At 43.1% G+C, this 17,000-nt stretch overlaps 1 protein-coding gene across 7 annotated transcripts in view; it reads right to left on the minus strand.

Moving 5' to 3' along the window:
• The window catches only part of SNX30 (sorting nexin family member 30), a 127,642-nt gene that overhangs the window by 80,592 nt on the left and 30,050 nt on the right, over positions 1-17,000 (minus strand). For all 7 annotated transcript variants that reach the window (XR_003681138.2, XR_003681139.2, XR_003681140.2 and 4 more), the window contains exon 2: positions 1,088-1,279. Coding sequence is in view for 2 of the 7 variants with exons in the window: in XM_028493636.2 (XP_028349437.1) it covers positions 1,088-1,279 (192 nt within the window). In the remaining 5 variants the exon portion in view is untranslated. The remainder of the gene's footprint in view (positions 1-1,087; positions 1,280-17,000) is intronic.

Consider the following 17,000-nt stretch of genomic DNA (forward strand, 5'->3'; position numbering starts at 1 on the left):
CTACCATATGACCCAGCAATCCCACTACTGGGCATATACCCTGAGAAAACCATAATTCAAAAAGAGTCATGTACCACAATGTTCGTTGCAGCTCTATTTACAATAGCCAGGACATGGAAGCAACCTAAGTGTCTATGGCCAGATGAATGGATAAAAATGATGTGGCACATATATACAATGGAATATTACTCGGCCATAAAAAGAAAGGAAATTGAGTTATCTGTAGTGAGGTGGATGGACCTAGAGTCTATCATACAGAGTGAAGTAAGTCGGAAAGAAAAAACTACTGTATGCTAACACATACATATGGAATCTAAAAAAAAAAAAAAAAAAAAAAGGTTCTGAAGAACCTAGGGGCAGGACAGAAATAAAGACGCAGACGTAGAGAATGGACATGAGGACACGGGGAGGGGGATGGGTAAGCTGGGACAAAGTGAGAGAGTGACATGGACATATATATACACACTACCAAATGTAAAATAGATAGTTGGAAGCAGCCACATAGCACAGGGAGATCAGCTCGGTGCTTTGGGACCACCTAGAGGAGTGGGATGGGAGGGTGGGAGGGAGATGCAAGAGGGAGGAGATATGGGGATATATGTATATGTATAGCTGATTCACTTTGTTATAAAAAACTAACACACCATTGTAAAGCAATTATACTCCAATAAAGATGTTTAAAAAAAACCAAAAAAGAGACTAATTACACCAGATTATAATCATGTTCTCATCACAGAGCTTCAGGTTGATACAATGGTTGATACAATGATTAATAAATTTCAAGAGTAAAGATATATTAACATGTTAAACAATATCATGATAGAAAATAAGTGAAAGTATGGGGTTTAAAAGTTTCATTTGAAAGATGGTAGTCACAATTTCTCCTTCATTTTAAGGTTAAAAAAAAAAAACGTGTGCATAATCCTTTTAAATCTGAATATATCCACTCTCCCAAAAAGCTATACTCACAATTGTCATAAAGGTAAACAGAGTTGTACAAAGGAAGGGAAAAAGGCAGGAATCATGGCAGTAGGACTTCAATTCTCCAAGACACTCCAGACAGGTGGAAGATAATAAAAAGACCTACTTTGGTGGTGATCCTGTAAGTGATGTAGGTCTCCATCGTACAGACATGCTTCTTGGGATCATCAACCGTGACAAAGAGGTCTCTGGTCTCACCATCGATGTCATCATCAAGTTGCAGTCTGTTGAGAAGGGAAGATGAAGAAGCTGGACTTGCAGGGCCTGCTGGAGTACTGCCGTTGGGCAAAATGAGATCCTGAAAGAAGAAAAGAATCATCTTACAAAGTAGCTAAGAACACACACCTGGAGAACACCAGCAACAGCGGCTGGTTTAGCCAAACCAAGAAACACCTCTAAATACAAAAATAACTTTCAAAGAATCTGATCCTCTCCTTACTTACCATTTCTTAAGTGAACGAGTCTTTTACAACCAAGAGAAACACGACGGGCAATGCTCTACACCAAATCCTGTTAATTCATGTGTCAGCAAGCGCTGCAGGAACCAACAGTTCAGGGACAGAAAACATGACAGCCACCACCATCGTCAGACTTCGACAGAGAAAGAACTCCTGAGCACACCACATTCTCTTTTTCCCACTTTCTCAAGACCGCCACTTCGGCCCAGGTAAACATTAAGGGGCCAGAACCCTCATAAATATCCAACACATTTAAAACCTAATCAACCATCACAAAGACACAGCTAAACATTACATGCCTCCTGGAATAAGTTCACACCACCACCTATGAAGTATACTTGCCAAAAAACTGGATATGAGTCCTGAATAAGTCTCTAGACACAACACCAATTTATAGGCAATACAGAAGAGTGAGGAACATGTTAAACAAATACTGCGAGGACGCAATCAGCGGCATCTACACAATGTGAAGCTAAAGAGAACCGAAGACCCAGTTTCTTCAATAAATAAATAAATTGTGAGGAAAAAAGAAAGAGTTGGAAAGAGCACCTATAGATGTAAGGAAACTTAAGAGACCTATCAACAACTGCAGTGGGTCCTGATTAAAATACAGGGTTAAAAGATTTTGAGACATTCAGGAAATTTTGAATATTGATCAATTATTTGATGACATGAAGGAATTATCAGGTGTGATAATGGAAGTATTATGATTTTACAAGTCTTCATCTTTTAGTAACACATAACTAAAGTATTCATAGATGAAATGATAGGATGTGTGGTATTTGCTTCAAAATAATTAAAGCCGGGTAGTTGGGATATAGATGACACAAGATGCCCCAAAGCTGATCACTGTTGAAGCTGGTACTTGCAGGTTCACTATAAATTCTCACCTCTTCTGTATGTGTTTAAAATTTTCCACAATAAAAAAGTTTAAAAGGGGCGGGGGGAGCAAGTACCAGAAAAGAAAGGGAAGGAAAGATTAAAAACTTATGGACTTCTTTCTTCTTAGGCCTCAGTAGGAAGCCACTTGAATCAATTATGTCCCTACAATATCCAAAAAAGATGCAGTCTTCCAGTAACCTTTTCTGGCTTTAAGATTTGATAAGAGAACAAAGCCCTGTCTAGCAGTAGATGGGAAAGCCTCTGAATGTCACCTTGCAATCATTAGAAGGCAAAGACTAAGGAATATGGCAAGAAAGTGACATGATACTAAGCAAACAGCCTTGGTCAGGAATGTTTTCTGCATTCCTGACCTGTGGGTAATCACATCACAGGCTGGGCATGGGTCTTTCCCCAGAATGATCTCTTCTTAAGTGTGCAGGCTGGATATGACTTAGCCCCCAGAGAAGAGAACATACAGGAAATGAGAAGTCAATCTAGCAGTCATGTCCATAAGCTCCAGATGAAGATGGCACATCTGGAAAGAGAGTATGGAACAAGGCAGAGGGAAGCATGGTCTGGGGTCAAGGGCAATGTCACCCAACTCAGTGGGTGATGGAAACTAAACAAAAAAGGTACCTTCCTTTGTCTCCCTGACCACAGATAATTTAATCACATCCTTACTTATGCAATGTCAAAAATACTTTTGTAATTACTGAAAGGGTACCATTTCACAGAAGGTACTCATGGAAATGGACCCCAGCCCTCCACTTCTCAGCCCAGGGTCTTGTCAGCTGGAAAGGCAAGCCCCTCAGCAGCTGCTCTCCGTGTGGACCATAGAACCTAGCTACAGCAACATCCCACGACCTGCTTCCTCAGCACACTGATGTCACTGAGGGCATGCAGTGTCTAAATCCCAGGGTCTAAGGATCAGCAGGGGGACATCTTCTCTGGAGCTCTGAGACAACCATCACGTCTTCATCATTTCAGTAAATATTTAAACAATGACCTCAGGTAAGGCACCACGCTAGGCATTGAGGGGCCCATCCTTACATTTTAACAACACTAGCTCACTGGGCCTCAGAAAGGCTCCATCACCTATGGCTAAACATTGCACAAAAGAAAGAATGAATTCAAAACCTTTAGTCAGGTAAGCCAACATCAGCTCAGACAGCAATTTTCCACAATCTGGCCTGAACTGATCCTGGAACCCACTATGCCGTTTCATATTTCTCATCGTTGCTTACATAGTGCGCACGTGCACGCACACGCGCGCGCACACACACACACACACACACACACACACACACACACACACACACACACCCCTCTTTTTTAAGTAGAGGGCTCCAAGGATCTCACAGAAATCTTCTCAAATGCCCCCTCCCCCTAGAATCCTTCCTGGATCCAGTCCCTGACAAAATTAGTCACTCCCTTCTCAATACTTTGAAGATACTTCCACTGAAGCAATTTTCACAGTTTTAATCATTTATTTACATATATAATTTATCCATAAGCACTGTGCATCCAACAACTGTAACTGTGCCTTGTTCACCTTTGTGTGTGTGTGTAATTATCCATCCATCTGTTTGCCTGTCTCCCAGTGACTCCAGGCCAACTCCCCTAACCTCAACTCCCCTAACCTTTGCTCTGGGGACCTCAGCCAATAACCCTCCAGGAACGGCCCACATAAAGGTCTAAAAGGTCTTGGCCAGACAGTGGGAACTGAACTAATTCTCAAATCAGTTAGCGGGGGTTGGGGAGGAGAGAGTCACCCAGACCTTGTCACACAGCAGAGCAGATTCTTTCCTTTAGGACTACACAACCAGGGAAGATACCCACACCCTTACTACAGGGTGCTTCCCGTAATATTATCTGAGCATATATGAATAGCAAATGAGCTACAGATGCCTGGACTTTCCTATAAAGGGATGCTACCATCTCCGACTTCCATGGCACGTCTGTGCGCAGGGCTTCCACATTCTTATTTCGCTGCCCTCTACGTCAACCTCAACCTCGTGAGGTTAGCAGACAGATACTATCTCTACTGATGAGGAAGCCGACTCAAAAAGGTGAAGGACTTCTGTATCCAAATGTATGGAAGCCAGTTATCACTCTACTGAGTTGAGCTCAGGTATCTGGTACCTAGTTCAAGGGTGTTATCAAGCTGGATCCCCTTTGTGTGGCTTTCCCCAACCCAACACTGTCCCTCATGTCCATTCTCTGGCCATAAATCCTTCTGGGTAAACATGAAGCTTCTGTTTTTAAAGCCAGTTGAGGAATGCTTACATTATTCCTTAGGGTCTTAATACAAGTTATCCCCCAGATAACTCCCCTCAAGATATGGTCCCCATGAGAAACAAACGTGCAGGGAAAAGACAAAAATCTTAGGAGGAAAGGGCAGGGGCTTAGGTGGACTCAGTGACCCAGGCTCCTCTACCCTCAGAGTCCTCCGGTAGCGGGTTTACTTCACTGAGACCTGAGTTCTAGAGCACGTATTGTGGGAGGGCAGCACCTTTACAACTAACACGAATTACAAAACGCGAGAAGTGAGAGAATCCCTTGGCTCAACACAAAAGCCTCCTGTTTCATTGTTGCTGCCCTACAGTCAGTCCTCCTTACTGCAGCCAGAATGCTCCCTGGAAAAGGTCAATCAAAACATGTTACCCCCCTGCTCAGAACTCTGAAAGACATCCATCCAAACACATTCAAAATAAAACCCAGACTCCCTCCCATAACCCACAAGGGCCAACATGATCTTATCACAGTCTCTGACCTCATCCCAGACATTCTCCCCACTCCCCTCCAGCTCATCCTGCTCTACACACCTGGCCTTGGCTTATCGGGACCTCAGGGCCTTCATACTTGCTGCTCACTCTGCCTGGAACACTGCTCTCCCCTCCAATTGCCACTGGCCTGGCTCTTCTTCTCAAACAGGTTTCTGCTCAAATGACACCTACTCAGAGAGGCGTTCTCAGCCCACAAAAATCTAAAAATATCCCTGCACCCTCCATCGTTTTCCGGTCCCTTCCCTGGCTTTGTTTTCATCATAGGACTTACCACTGTCTAAAAATGTATTATATATTAATTGATTATCTGTCTGTCGGACTTCCCACCAGTCTGTAAATTCCACAGGAGCAGAGACTGTGCCTTCTGGAACATAGTAGGTACTCAGTAAGTATTCGATGAATGAATGAGTTTTAGAAATGACCCAACTCAATCTCTTGCCAATATAAGGTACTCAATAAACGTCTGTTGAATGACAACAAAACTGAGGCTAACCTGGACGGACTGCCCAGCTTTGAATCCTGGTTCTACTCTTTACTAGCAGCATGACTTAAGTAAATTCCTTAATCTCTCTATTGCCCCAGCTTCACCATTTATAAAATGGGTATAATGGGTATAATGAGTTAGTTAGCATATGGAGCAATTGGAACAGTGCCTGGAACATGGTAGGCGCTGTATCACTGTTAAAATACTCAAAAAAAAAAAAAAAAGTCAACTTGTCTGCGAGTATTCCTGCATCCCCTTTAGACTATGGGGCTGGGTTCACAGTAGACCATAAATGCTGCTGAAAATTAAAATTGCACCTAGAGTCACAGCTGGTGCCTTAACCACATCTTCCTTAATGATTTCCCTGTAGCAATAGATATATCTACAGTAGCCTTTGTGAGAGTTACAACTACATAGTTGATAAACACATGAAAACTCCTCAACGCTCCAAAATATCAATTCTTGCTATGCATTTTCATCTATAAGAGAATTTCTTCTCCCCACCACCCCTTTTTACTTAGGAAGAGGAATACATAACCAGGTCACTTTGGAAACTGCCCTCGTTCAAAGAATTTCAGTTATAAGATCCACCATGGTGGTCAGCCAGCCGCAAGAGAGATTATTAAAATAACGTTAGTCACCAGCAAAATTCTATATTACAGTAAACATAGGGTTTATGAAAGAAAGTGGTATACCTTAAGGGCCAATATGGACTTAATAAAAACAAGTCATGCTAAAGCACTCTAATTTCTCTTTTTGATACTATTAGAGGAGTGCAGACAACATGATGATCTCGTTTCACAAGAGCTTTTGCCAAAGCCTCTCGAGGCATCCTGACCGCTACAGGAGAATGAGAGCCCTCTGAATGCACAGACTGTACCTGACTTGTCTTAACTGACCTCCCTCCTGCCAGGCACACAGGAGATGCCTGAAGAATGAATGTGCCCTGCACAAACTGAACAGAACACTCCTGACTGTTGACTTTGCTATAAAGTTAAATTTAGGCCAACTATGGGCAATCACTTCAAAGGGAAAACCTCAAAATTGTTCTGTTCAAAGATGTTCATAACAGATCAAAGAACACAGAGAGAACCCTGGAAAAGCTCCAAAGGCTCACTAACCAGGAAATGATCGTGTTTACATTAATAACAATGTTACACACTCATCGAAAAATTATAAATCTAGACTTCTAGATAAATGCAGCGAATTAATAAGCTCAGGTCTTTGCTTTCTCCCTCTTTCCCCCTTCCAGATAACAACCACCTGAAGAATGGGAGAGAAAGAGTAGTGGGGGGGGCGGGGGGCGGGGGCAGATAGTGACTGGAATGAGTACCAGATTAGAAACTAGGAAAGGGCATCGTCCAAATGCCAAAAGGTTTGAAGATTTCCTACTGGAGATAATTGGGACTCAACTGAGAAAAGAACTAAGAGGTATCTTTAACCCATGTCACTGAGGTTACTTAGGGTTATCAAGGTTACCTGAGAAGTAGAAAATGTCCTGAACCCTCACAGACACTCTAATTTGAATTTGCAATCATCTGGAGGGATGAGGGTATGGAAGGGCCCACAGTGGGGCAAAGGAGGACCCCCAGAGTGTCTGGCTGCTGTGAGCAAGGGGGTGCCAGCACAGGCAGATATACCATGTGAGGACCACCAGCAGAGAGTGCCTTGCCCCCAGGGCTTCATCTAGCCAGGAGGGGTAGAGATGCAAGAGAAAGGTCAGAGGAAGATGAAGGCGCCTGCTTGCACCTTCATGAAGTCAGCTGCCCTGGGTAGGTCCACTAAGCACAAAGGAGGCAAGACCGCAAATTCTGAAAAGACTGGACTCTACCGAGATGGGGAGAGCACCTAAAACAAGATGGAAGCCAGGCTATACTGGATCCAGACACAGAGAGGAACTAGGCCAAGTCTTCTTGACCGACTGTCCCTGACCCTGGTTTTCTTTCTTCTGATTCCTTTTCCCAAGGAGAGACCACTCAACTGATTTGTCAACTATTATCCCACTCAACCTAAGATCCAAGAAGACAATTCTAACATCAAGTAGAAAGAGGGGGATCTAGGGAATTCCCTGGCAGTACAGTGGTTAGAACTAAGTGCTCTCACTGCAGGGGCCCCAGGTTCAATCCCTGGTCAGGGAACTAAGATCCCGCAAGCCATGCAGTGAGGCAAGAAAAAAAAAAAAAAGAAAGAAAGAAAGAAAGAGAGAGAGAAAAAGAAAAAAGAAACAGGGGATCCAATAATTCATCTGGTGAGAGGCAAATAGCAGGCCTGTATTACCTCATCAGACACAAGAAAACCGAAAAATATACCAGCCTATATACTCATCATTCAGACCCAAGAAAACCAAAACATGAGGAAAAGCAGCACAGTCCTTAAGAGTAGATAAATATATACATTTGAAAAGATTTATCCCATAAAACACTACACTTTAGTCCACATCCACCTTGTGCTCCCATTTAAAAAAAAAAAAAGTCAAAGTGGAAGAGAACTGTACTTTACTTCACTGTACAGTAGAAACTAACACAACAGTGTAAAACAACTATACCCCAATAAAAAAAAAAAAGAAAGTGGAAGAGGGGGACTTCCCTGGTTGTGCAGTGGTTAAGACTCCACGCTCCCAGTGCAGGGGGCCCGGGTTCGATCCCTGGTCAAGGAACTAGATCCCACGTGCATGCCATAACTAAGAGTTCACATGCCACTGCTAAGGAGCACTCGATCTGAAACTAAAGGAGCCCGGTTGCCGCAACTAAGACTCGGCGCAACCAAATAAATAAATAAATATCTAAAAAAAAAAGAAAGTGGAAGAGGGAATAAAAAAATTAAAGCACAAATTGAAAACAGAAAAGAAAGAGTAAAAGTTATAAATAAAACCAAAATTTAATTCTTCTAAAAGAATTAAATATAGAATTATATTAATATAGAATAAATATAGAATTAAATATAGAAAGGAGGGGAAAAATGAGCAGGAAATAATGATTTAAATCTTACCTCTGTGTATGATTATAAATTACAAGGATGTGCTATGAATAGCTATGCTAATAAACCTGGAAGTCTCTTTGGCCATACATTGCAGGAAAATGTACGGACAAAGAGAAATTAAATTGATGTAGAAAACCTAAACAAATAAATAACCTCAGAACTGCTGTCAGAGAACTCTTACTGAAAGGTGAGCTAAGCCCCAAAGGTTTCACAGCTGAGCTCTAATGAACCTCAAGGAGCAAATCCTGTTTTATTCGAACACTCTAAAACACATTTAAAAATGAAAAAACTTTCAAATCATTTTATAAGGGTTACCTATATCTGATATCAAAATAGTACGACAAAAAAGGAAATTAGATGTAAGTGTAAACTTCGTCAGTAAAGTAACAGCAAATGGTACATTAGATGAATTTTTTTAAAAAGAAAGAAAGAAAAATAATAAACCAGGATTCAAACATAATCCAAGAAATCAAAAGTGATTTAACATTAAGAAATTTATTAATGCTATTTATTACATTAACTGATCATAGGATCACTGTCCAATATAATCATGCCCACAACTACCAAAATGCTTATTGGTATCATACACTGGTAAATATCAGCCATTCCATTAAAATCTCTAAGTAAAATTAAGAAATAAAAGGAAGGTTCCTAAATATGTTAAAGAGTATATATCAGAAAACATCAGCAATGAACCTTGAAAACACTGCTCTAAGTGAAAGAAGCCAGACATGAAAGGCCACATACAGAATTCCATTTATATGAAGAATCCAGACAGGCAAATCCACAAAGATAGAAAGAAGACTTTTGGTTGCCAGGGGCTGAAGGGAAGGGGAAAATAGGAGTGAACACTTAATAAATATGAGGTTTCTTTTTTTGGGTAACAAAATATTCTGGAATTAGATAGTAATGATGTTTGCACAATGCTGTGAGTATACTAAAAACCACTCAACTGTAATATAGTTTGAAATGGTGACTTTTAGGGTATGTGAATTAGATCTCAATAATATATTTCTTAAGCAGGAAACAATATAAAACACTGGAGGCATGTCTACAAAATTCAGAAACGAGACTCTGATACCTAATCACCCCATTATTCAAATCGTTCTGGAGCCTTGAGCTAGCGCACCAGTGTACAACAGAGCTCCACGCATTGCAATCATTCAAGAAGAAACACGCAGTGATCTACCACATCACTTCCTTGCAAAAGGTTGGTTTCTTCGAAAATTAATCTAAAACTGTAATATACATAATAGGGAGAAAATGTATTTAAAACTTTTAAAAATGATAAATCTAAACTGATGTCAGGTATTTACTAAATAACATTCAGTGACAAAAGAAGAAGACACAAACCACACGGTAGATTGTAGTATCGTTTGCAATTATTAACTCCGTACCTTTAAGAGGATTATACACACTCACTATTGCCAAGTGACTGCCGACCGGAGGACACATCTCCACTCGAGTCCAGTGACTGTTGGCTTGGCTACGTAACGGGCTCTGGCCAATGGCACATGGGCAAATGTGACCTACACCAGATGGGAGCAGACACTTTAAGAGCCACTGCATGTTTCCATCAGCTCTCATGTGCTCTCTCCTCTGCCCTGAAACTAGCATGTCCCAAACAGGGGCTGTGCCTTCAGAAGGGAAGACTTGTGGAAAAGAGCCATAGCAATGGACTCCCAGCCACCGACACATAACTCGATCTAGAAATTAATGTTTGCTGCAAACCTCTGTATTTTTGGAATTTGTGGTTTATTAACCACAGCAAGACTAATACATATAATTATTAAAATGTCTATGTAATTTTAAAAATCTAGGTAAGAGACAGTGTGTAAACAATGTGGAATTTTAAGATGTAGGGATTTATCTTTTTTTTTTTTTTTTTTTTTTAGTAACTGTAGAATTATTCAAAATGCATCTTAACCATATGACTTAAGTCCTAGGACCCTACTGGATTATCAGTAGAAGTTCAGTCTTCCTTCTTTCCCACCCCTGCCCCAGAATCCCATCTCCAATATTCTCCAAAACCTCCAAGATTGCTTGCACGAGTTTCTCCAAGTTCCCAAGGCTCAGCACTCTGTGGTTTCTAGGTTAGCATCTTCTCTGAACAGTCTTACATTTTCCCACTTTGGATTCTGGATCATCACATATGAGGGAAAGACTCTTCTTTAGACATGGGTTAAGAGATCACCTTTAATTATTTTTAGGTTAATAAAGTCGTTTCAAAACTGAAACTGTTTCCCCAGCTTTTCTATTAGAAACTCTCCCTTCAAGTAAAATCCACCCATTGGCCTGATGCAAAAGACGACCTCCAACAAGATCACAAACGAAGTCAAAATGCAAGAGCCCAAGTCCACATTCCCTGGCTCAGTTTCCAATGTCTATTACTAGCTTTTTCTAAGGATCTCCAGACTAGCAATCGGCTCTCCAGACATTCTTGTGATTGTTGGGAGCAAAGATTTTTCTCCCACTCTCAGATGAATTTAAACTCGATCTCTTTTCATTCCGTCTAAAGAGGATACACTATTTCAACCACAGAGTGAAATACCTAACACACATTGGACAAAGTGCTGACACAGAGCTACCAGGATGTGTTTAAATGACTCAGTCTGGCTGGGCATGTGTACACAAAAACCTCTACCTATGATGCAACGCAATATGGGTTATAAGGGAGGTCCATGCAAAATGCAGGAGGGGCGCAAAGGATGCTGGGGCAACTGGAGAAGAACACGAAAATTTGCCAAATGGAAAAACAAGATGGTGGGAGAGCTTGGCATGGACATTCCATGCTGAGAAATCACGACCTCTGAAGGAGGAGAAGTATTTCCAAAAGCTTGTCCCTAACTGAATGATAACTAGGACCCACCACACAAAGGTTCTGCCTCTGTTGCTTGTCAAGTACGTGCATGATCTGGAGGACTCAAATGCCCAAGCAGGCAGCTTTCTAAAGATACGACTTAAACCTCCCCTAAAAGTACACAACAAAGAGAACGTGACTCTAACTAAATACCTGCTCACTTTCCCTCCCACCTTGATGCATTGTGCCAACTGAAAGCTGAGTAACAAAGGCACTCCCCTCTGACATTTCTGCACCAAAATCACGCAAGGGCCTGGGGCGGAGAAGCCCTCAGATCATCCAAGTTGTTTGTGTCACTTATAAGAAAAGACTCGGAAGTAGCATGCATGAGGCCACTCAGGTGGTAACATGACCACCAGGTCTTTGGTCACTCACCTAGGGCTGTGGCACCACAAACTGGATGCTCCCCAGAAGAAGAAGAGTGATGCACACAGCAGATAAACAGCTCTAAAGACCAGCTGAGAAACAGTTACATGATGGGCGATAATCAACAGAGGAGAAATGATGTTTCATAAAGGCCATGAAGTTAACCTACTGGGGATACTCAGTCTAAGGGTCTCATTTCTACCCTCTCCCAACACTAACCCAACTCCATCCACCTCTGGTCTTTAACAGAAGAGGCATGGAAGGAAGGGAGGGAGGGAGGAAAGAAGAAAGACAGATAGATAGATCTGGGCTTAGAGTCCACATGACTGGGCTTGAATTCTGGCTTTGCTCCTCAGAGGCCTGGAGTAAGGTACTCAATCTCTCTGAGACCCAGTTTCTCCATCTATGACATGGAGGGTGTAAGGATTAAAGAAAACACAAATAATGTGCTACTTAATCCCTTAATATACGTTAGTTCTTTCCCACCCTTCATACAACACTCCTTAACTGTACCATTTGTTCATCTTACAAAGCTGGCCCTAATTGACATGTTTTTGTGCTACCATCTGACACAGCACTGCATATGTGGAATGCCCTCAGTGTCTGATGAAACAAGTCAGACACCTATGGGAAGTTAAAGGAAAGAGCATTTTCAAAACAGGGACCTAGATGAAACAATATACTATACAGAGCTGAATATCTACTAGGTGATCAAATACTGGTTGATTAATCATCACCTCAGACCAAACCTTTTCAAGGGCAAAAACCATTCAAGTGAGGAACTGACCGGGGCAGGACTCCACTACCAATTCATGTGAAGTGGTTACTGTTAAGTCCACGCTTACAGCCATACCACTCAGCTGTGCTTTAAAAAGCCTTGAGCACTGAGCAAGACTAAAAGTGTGCTGGCCTCGAAAACAACCTGAAGCTCACCATTCCTCTATAACAGGGACTCTTTCTCTAGAATCCACAGACACCTCAGGCCAAAAGTTATGTGCAAGCTTTTGCACGTGCACTTGTGAATTTGAATTTTCCTCTGGAGAGAAGCTATCATTTTTAGAGTCCCAAAAGTATCTATGGGGGAGAAAAGTTAAGCACTCCTGATTCTAAACTGTCTCTCTCAAAAAAGGAAGCAGAAGTATATTTGAACTTCCACGAGCTCTCCAAGTTCAAATTGCCCCCCAGCAGAGCACTCTCACGTTCAATGATTTGTGATGCTCAGACCCCTACCATTAGGGGTAGGGAAGTCCTTAAACCCTCAACCCAAACCTGAAACTAACCTGAGATGAGAATTTGTTAAATTAGAAGGAAACATGTGACTATACTCAAATAGGTCACACTAGCTTGAAACAAGTTTTCACCTAAAAGGATTCTCTCAATACTGGTCTTGTGGCATTAAACACTGTTGTGTTGATTCAGGAGCTAAAAGAGCTAGGAGCTAAAAGAGATGTTTTTCTGTGAAACTCTTCAAAGCCTGAGACACGGGTCCCCCCATGGCATCCTTTTTAGAAGCCTGAAGCATGGCCGCCTCCCCCCAAAAGTGCAGATGGATTTCCAGGCTTGAGATTCACCTGGCTAGCTGGCTGCTCCAGCTCTAATTCCCACATTCCTACTGACATGACTCAGACTGGACATAGGGGATTTCTTTTTATTTCCACGGTGAACAGATTTATTGGGAAAGAAGAAGGAACTCAACAACCAAGAGTCTGATCACAGTCTAAACAATAAGGAGTGAAAGAAAAAGCGGGAATAGGACTTTCTAAACCAAAACAGCTCAAAAGAGTTTCACAACTAATTAACCAGACAAGAAAAGTGGGAAAAAGGCAGGAAGGAAGGACATGCAAGAAAAGGGCCCTACACTTCATACTGGTCGCTGTGGCCCTCTCATGTGGGCATTCTGAGCTCAGAGGCAGAAACGAGCCCTGTGAATAAGGGTGAGTGGAAGGATTTCAGACCAGTTACAAATGGCAAGGGGGCAGAAACAGATAAAGGAAGTCAAGGAATGAATGAGGAAAAAAACCGCAACCTTATTTTCCTATAAACCATGAGGATAAAACAAAATCAGAAAGGAGGCAGCTCCCACATGGTGGTGCAGGCATCCATCCCCATGGGGAAGCAGGGAGGCTTGTCTTGAAGCCAATACACAAGAGATCAATAAACAGCAAGGATTTCTCAAGATGCTTTCATTTACACTTTACGTATGACAGAGAGAAACGTCAACTGTCCAAAGTGAAGATGACTATTATTTTTCAGTTAAGGTTGTTGTCGTGGGGTGGGTGGAGGCTGATAGATAAAAGGAGAGTCAGCTTTCCTCAAAGCCACTCCTAGGTATAGCTTGTTTGACAAAATTTCGCTAAAAGATTACATTCCTACTATATATAATTAAATATGTTTTCAGCATTTTTCTCCAAGGAATCTCTGTGAGATGGCAAAGGGAATGGGACAAAATAATTATCACTTTCTATTTCTTCTATAGACCAAAAGAGAGATGTTTTCCAACACACGGGAGTTTTAAGTAGCCTAATTACCAGGGTACCATCCACCCTCAAACCACAAATTAGAGGATATGGAAAGAAAATTCTACTCATCCATGTATTCATCCGAACAAACATTTATCGAGTTCCCACTGAGTACCAGGTACTATTCTAGATGCACGGGAAAGCAAGCTGATAAGGGATTTATCTGAGGAATCAAGTTTTGGGGTGGAGTACGGGGTGTGGCACACACCCAGGACAAACAGCAATGTGATGTAATGAGATAAATATGTGAATAAGGAAAAACTGCTGTGCTGGAGTCCAGAGCAGCCAAGAGTAACTCTGCCCTCCGAGGACGGCTCCAGAGAGGCAGCCTGACTGAACAAGGCCTGGCCTCACATTCCAGCTCTCCTACCAGCTATGCGGCAGTAAGAAAACCACTTAAATTCACCAACGTTCGCTGGAAAATGGCAAGGTCACCCCATCCAGGCGGCCAGGCCGCACGGAGAGTATGGAGAATGTCTGTGAAAGCCCCTGTACACAGCGACTAGCCACTCGGCAGGGAAAAGGTGTTCCCGGCGTGGAGCTCGGCCTCAGCAGAACTGCCACAGGGTGAGGTGCGGAGGGCACAGCTGGGGACCATCAACATGGACAGAACATGAGCCGCCCAGGGGCGGTGGCTGGAAGCAAGGCCTGGAGGTCCAATGAGCCCCAGACTCTGAGGGATCTTAAACAACAGGCTTAAGAATTTGAGGCGCACCCCACAGGCAGTGGCTAAGCTTTTAAGCAGGAGAGTGGCACTCGTACGAAACTTTTTCTAAAAGACTTCAGAAAAAACACACAGATCAGATAGAAAGGGGAAGAAATAGGAGACAAGAGGGAGCTCTTGTAATTGTCCAGGCACACCTCCCCCCGCCCCCGAATGGTACCTGAGCCAGGTGGTAGATGCCACGGAGAGGACAGGACAGGTGAGAAGTGTCAACAACAATAAGGTCGGGTGCCCTGGGAGACTCTGATGAATGTCTCCTCAGCAGAAAAAAACAGTCTGGCCACACCAGGGGGATCACGTTTCAAATATAGGTAAATTACAGTGGATTAGAAATTCCTGCAGTTCTAGCAAAATCGAGTAAACACAAGTTCAACTGCCCTTTGTGCTGTGGTTAAATCCACAAAGCCCATCCTTAGGTCAAGAGGGCAAGTCCTGCCAAAATGACCGCGCTCAGCAAAGGCTTACACCAAGGTCCACCAAGGTCACCAGGCACTTGACATTCTTACCCAGGTGGGAGCTGCCTCCCAGAGGCGACTCCTCCCACTCACCTTCCATCACCTGCTTCAGGGATACCTGACTCAAGTCACTTTCCCACTGTCACAGCCAGCACGCTCATGGCAGGAACTCACGCGGGGAATCTCGCACGGCCATCCACTTAAGGCCAGATGAACAAACAGCTCACAGGCTGTTAGCGCCGCCTGGCTCCAACACCTGGCCAGAGGGTTCTCTCTGTCACCTGAAGCCACCTTTGGCAGAGAGCAGAAGGTGGCCAGCTGAGCACTCTGGGAGCCTGGGCTCTGAAGTGACTCATGACACAACAAAATTCCAAAACAGAAAGCAAACTCTTGGGGCTAAAGAAAGATGACCGGACTTGGAGACAAAAATCCATACTTTTTCACAGCGATCTACACACCACAACTCTAAGTCAAGGGAAAATAAATAAATCAAATATTGTAAGTTCATACTATCTGCTGAGCACTGTGCAAGCTTTACACAGTATTCTCAACCCTTCAAATAACACAAGGGTGGGGATGGGGGCGGGGGTGGAGAGTGGGCTTTATTATCCGTGTTCCTACTAGGAGAGCAGGTCCAGGGAGGTTAGAGGATGGGCCCAAGGTCACTCAGCCAGTAACAAGCAGAGGCACAACCAGCCCAGCCCCGAGAGGCCAGAGCAGAGGCTGGTGGCTGGCCACCGCCTGCTCCCTGGTCGCAAGAGACTTCGTGGAACAAGCACTTACACGACAAGAGACCCCGTACCCACTGCCACACATTCACCTTTGCATCTGCAGTAGGGCCTGGTGGTGAGCAATCCTTCACATGTGCCCCTTCAAACAATTAAATTCCTGATCCACCACTGCCAGAGAAATAAACCAAGTCACCTTGCCTCTCAAAGGATTTTTAAGAGTCAGCCAGCTCCAGAGAAGATCCAACATAAAGGACCAGAAACCATTAACAAACAGCTCCATCTGGCCATCAGCAATCCCCCATGGACTCCAGAAAAATAAAGCTAGACCCCACCACAGTGTCTGCACATGGAATAAACCTGAGTGGTTAGACACCATGGTGCACAGGCACATCTGGCTTGAACATTTAGTGCTAATGCAGGGGGTGAGGGCTTCTCATCCCCAGAGAACTCTTGGGTAATATATATCCTGCCCACATAACTTGATGATTCACCCTGTCATCCCCTAAATTGATGGGACAGATTTAGTATATGATAACTATGGAACTTCAAATAGTGAGGAGAGAAGAGATTAGTCAATAAATGCTGATGGAGAATTTGGTTAAACAGTTAGGGAACAATTAAGTTATATCCTTTTCTAACACCAAATGCAAAAATAAATATCAGGTCATGTAAGGAAATAAGTGCAGGGCTTCCCTGGTGGCGCAGCGGTTGAGAGTCTGCCTGCCAATGCAGGGGACACGGGTTCGTGCCCCGGTCCGGGAAGATCCCACATGCC

The sequence above is a fragment of the Physeter macrocephalus genome, chromosome 9 (assembly GCF_002837175.3).
Source record: "Physeter macrocephalus isolate SW-GA chromosome 9, ASM283717v5, whole genome shotgun sequence".
NCBI classification, from domain to species: Eukaryota; Metazoa; Chordata; class Mammalia; order Artiodactyla; family Physeteridae; genus Physeter; species Physeter macrocephalus.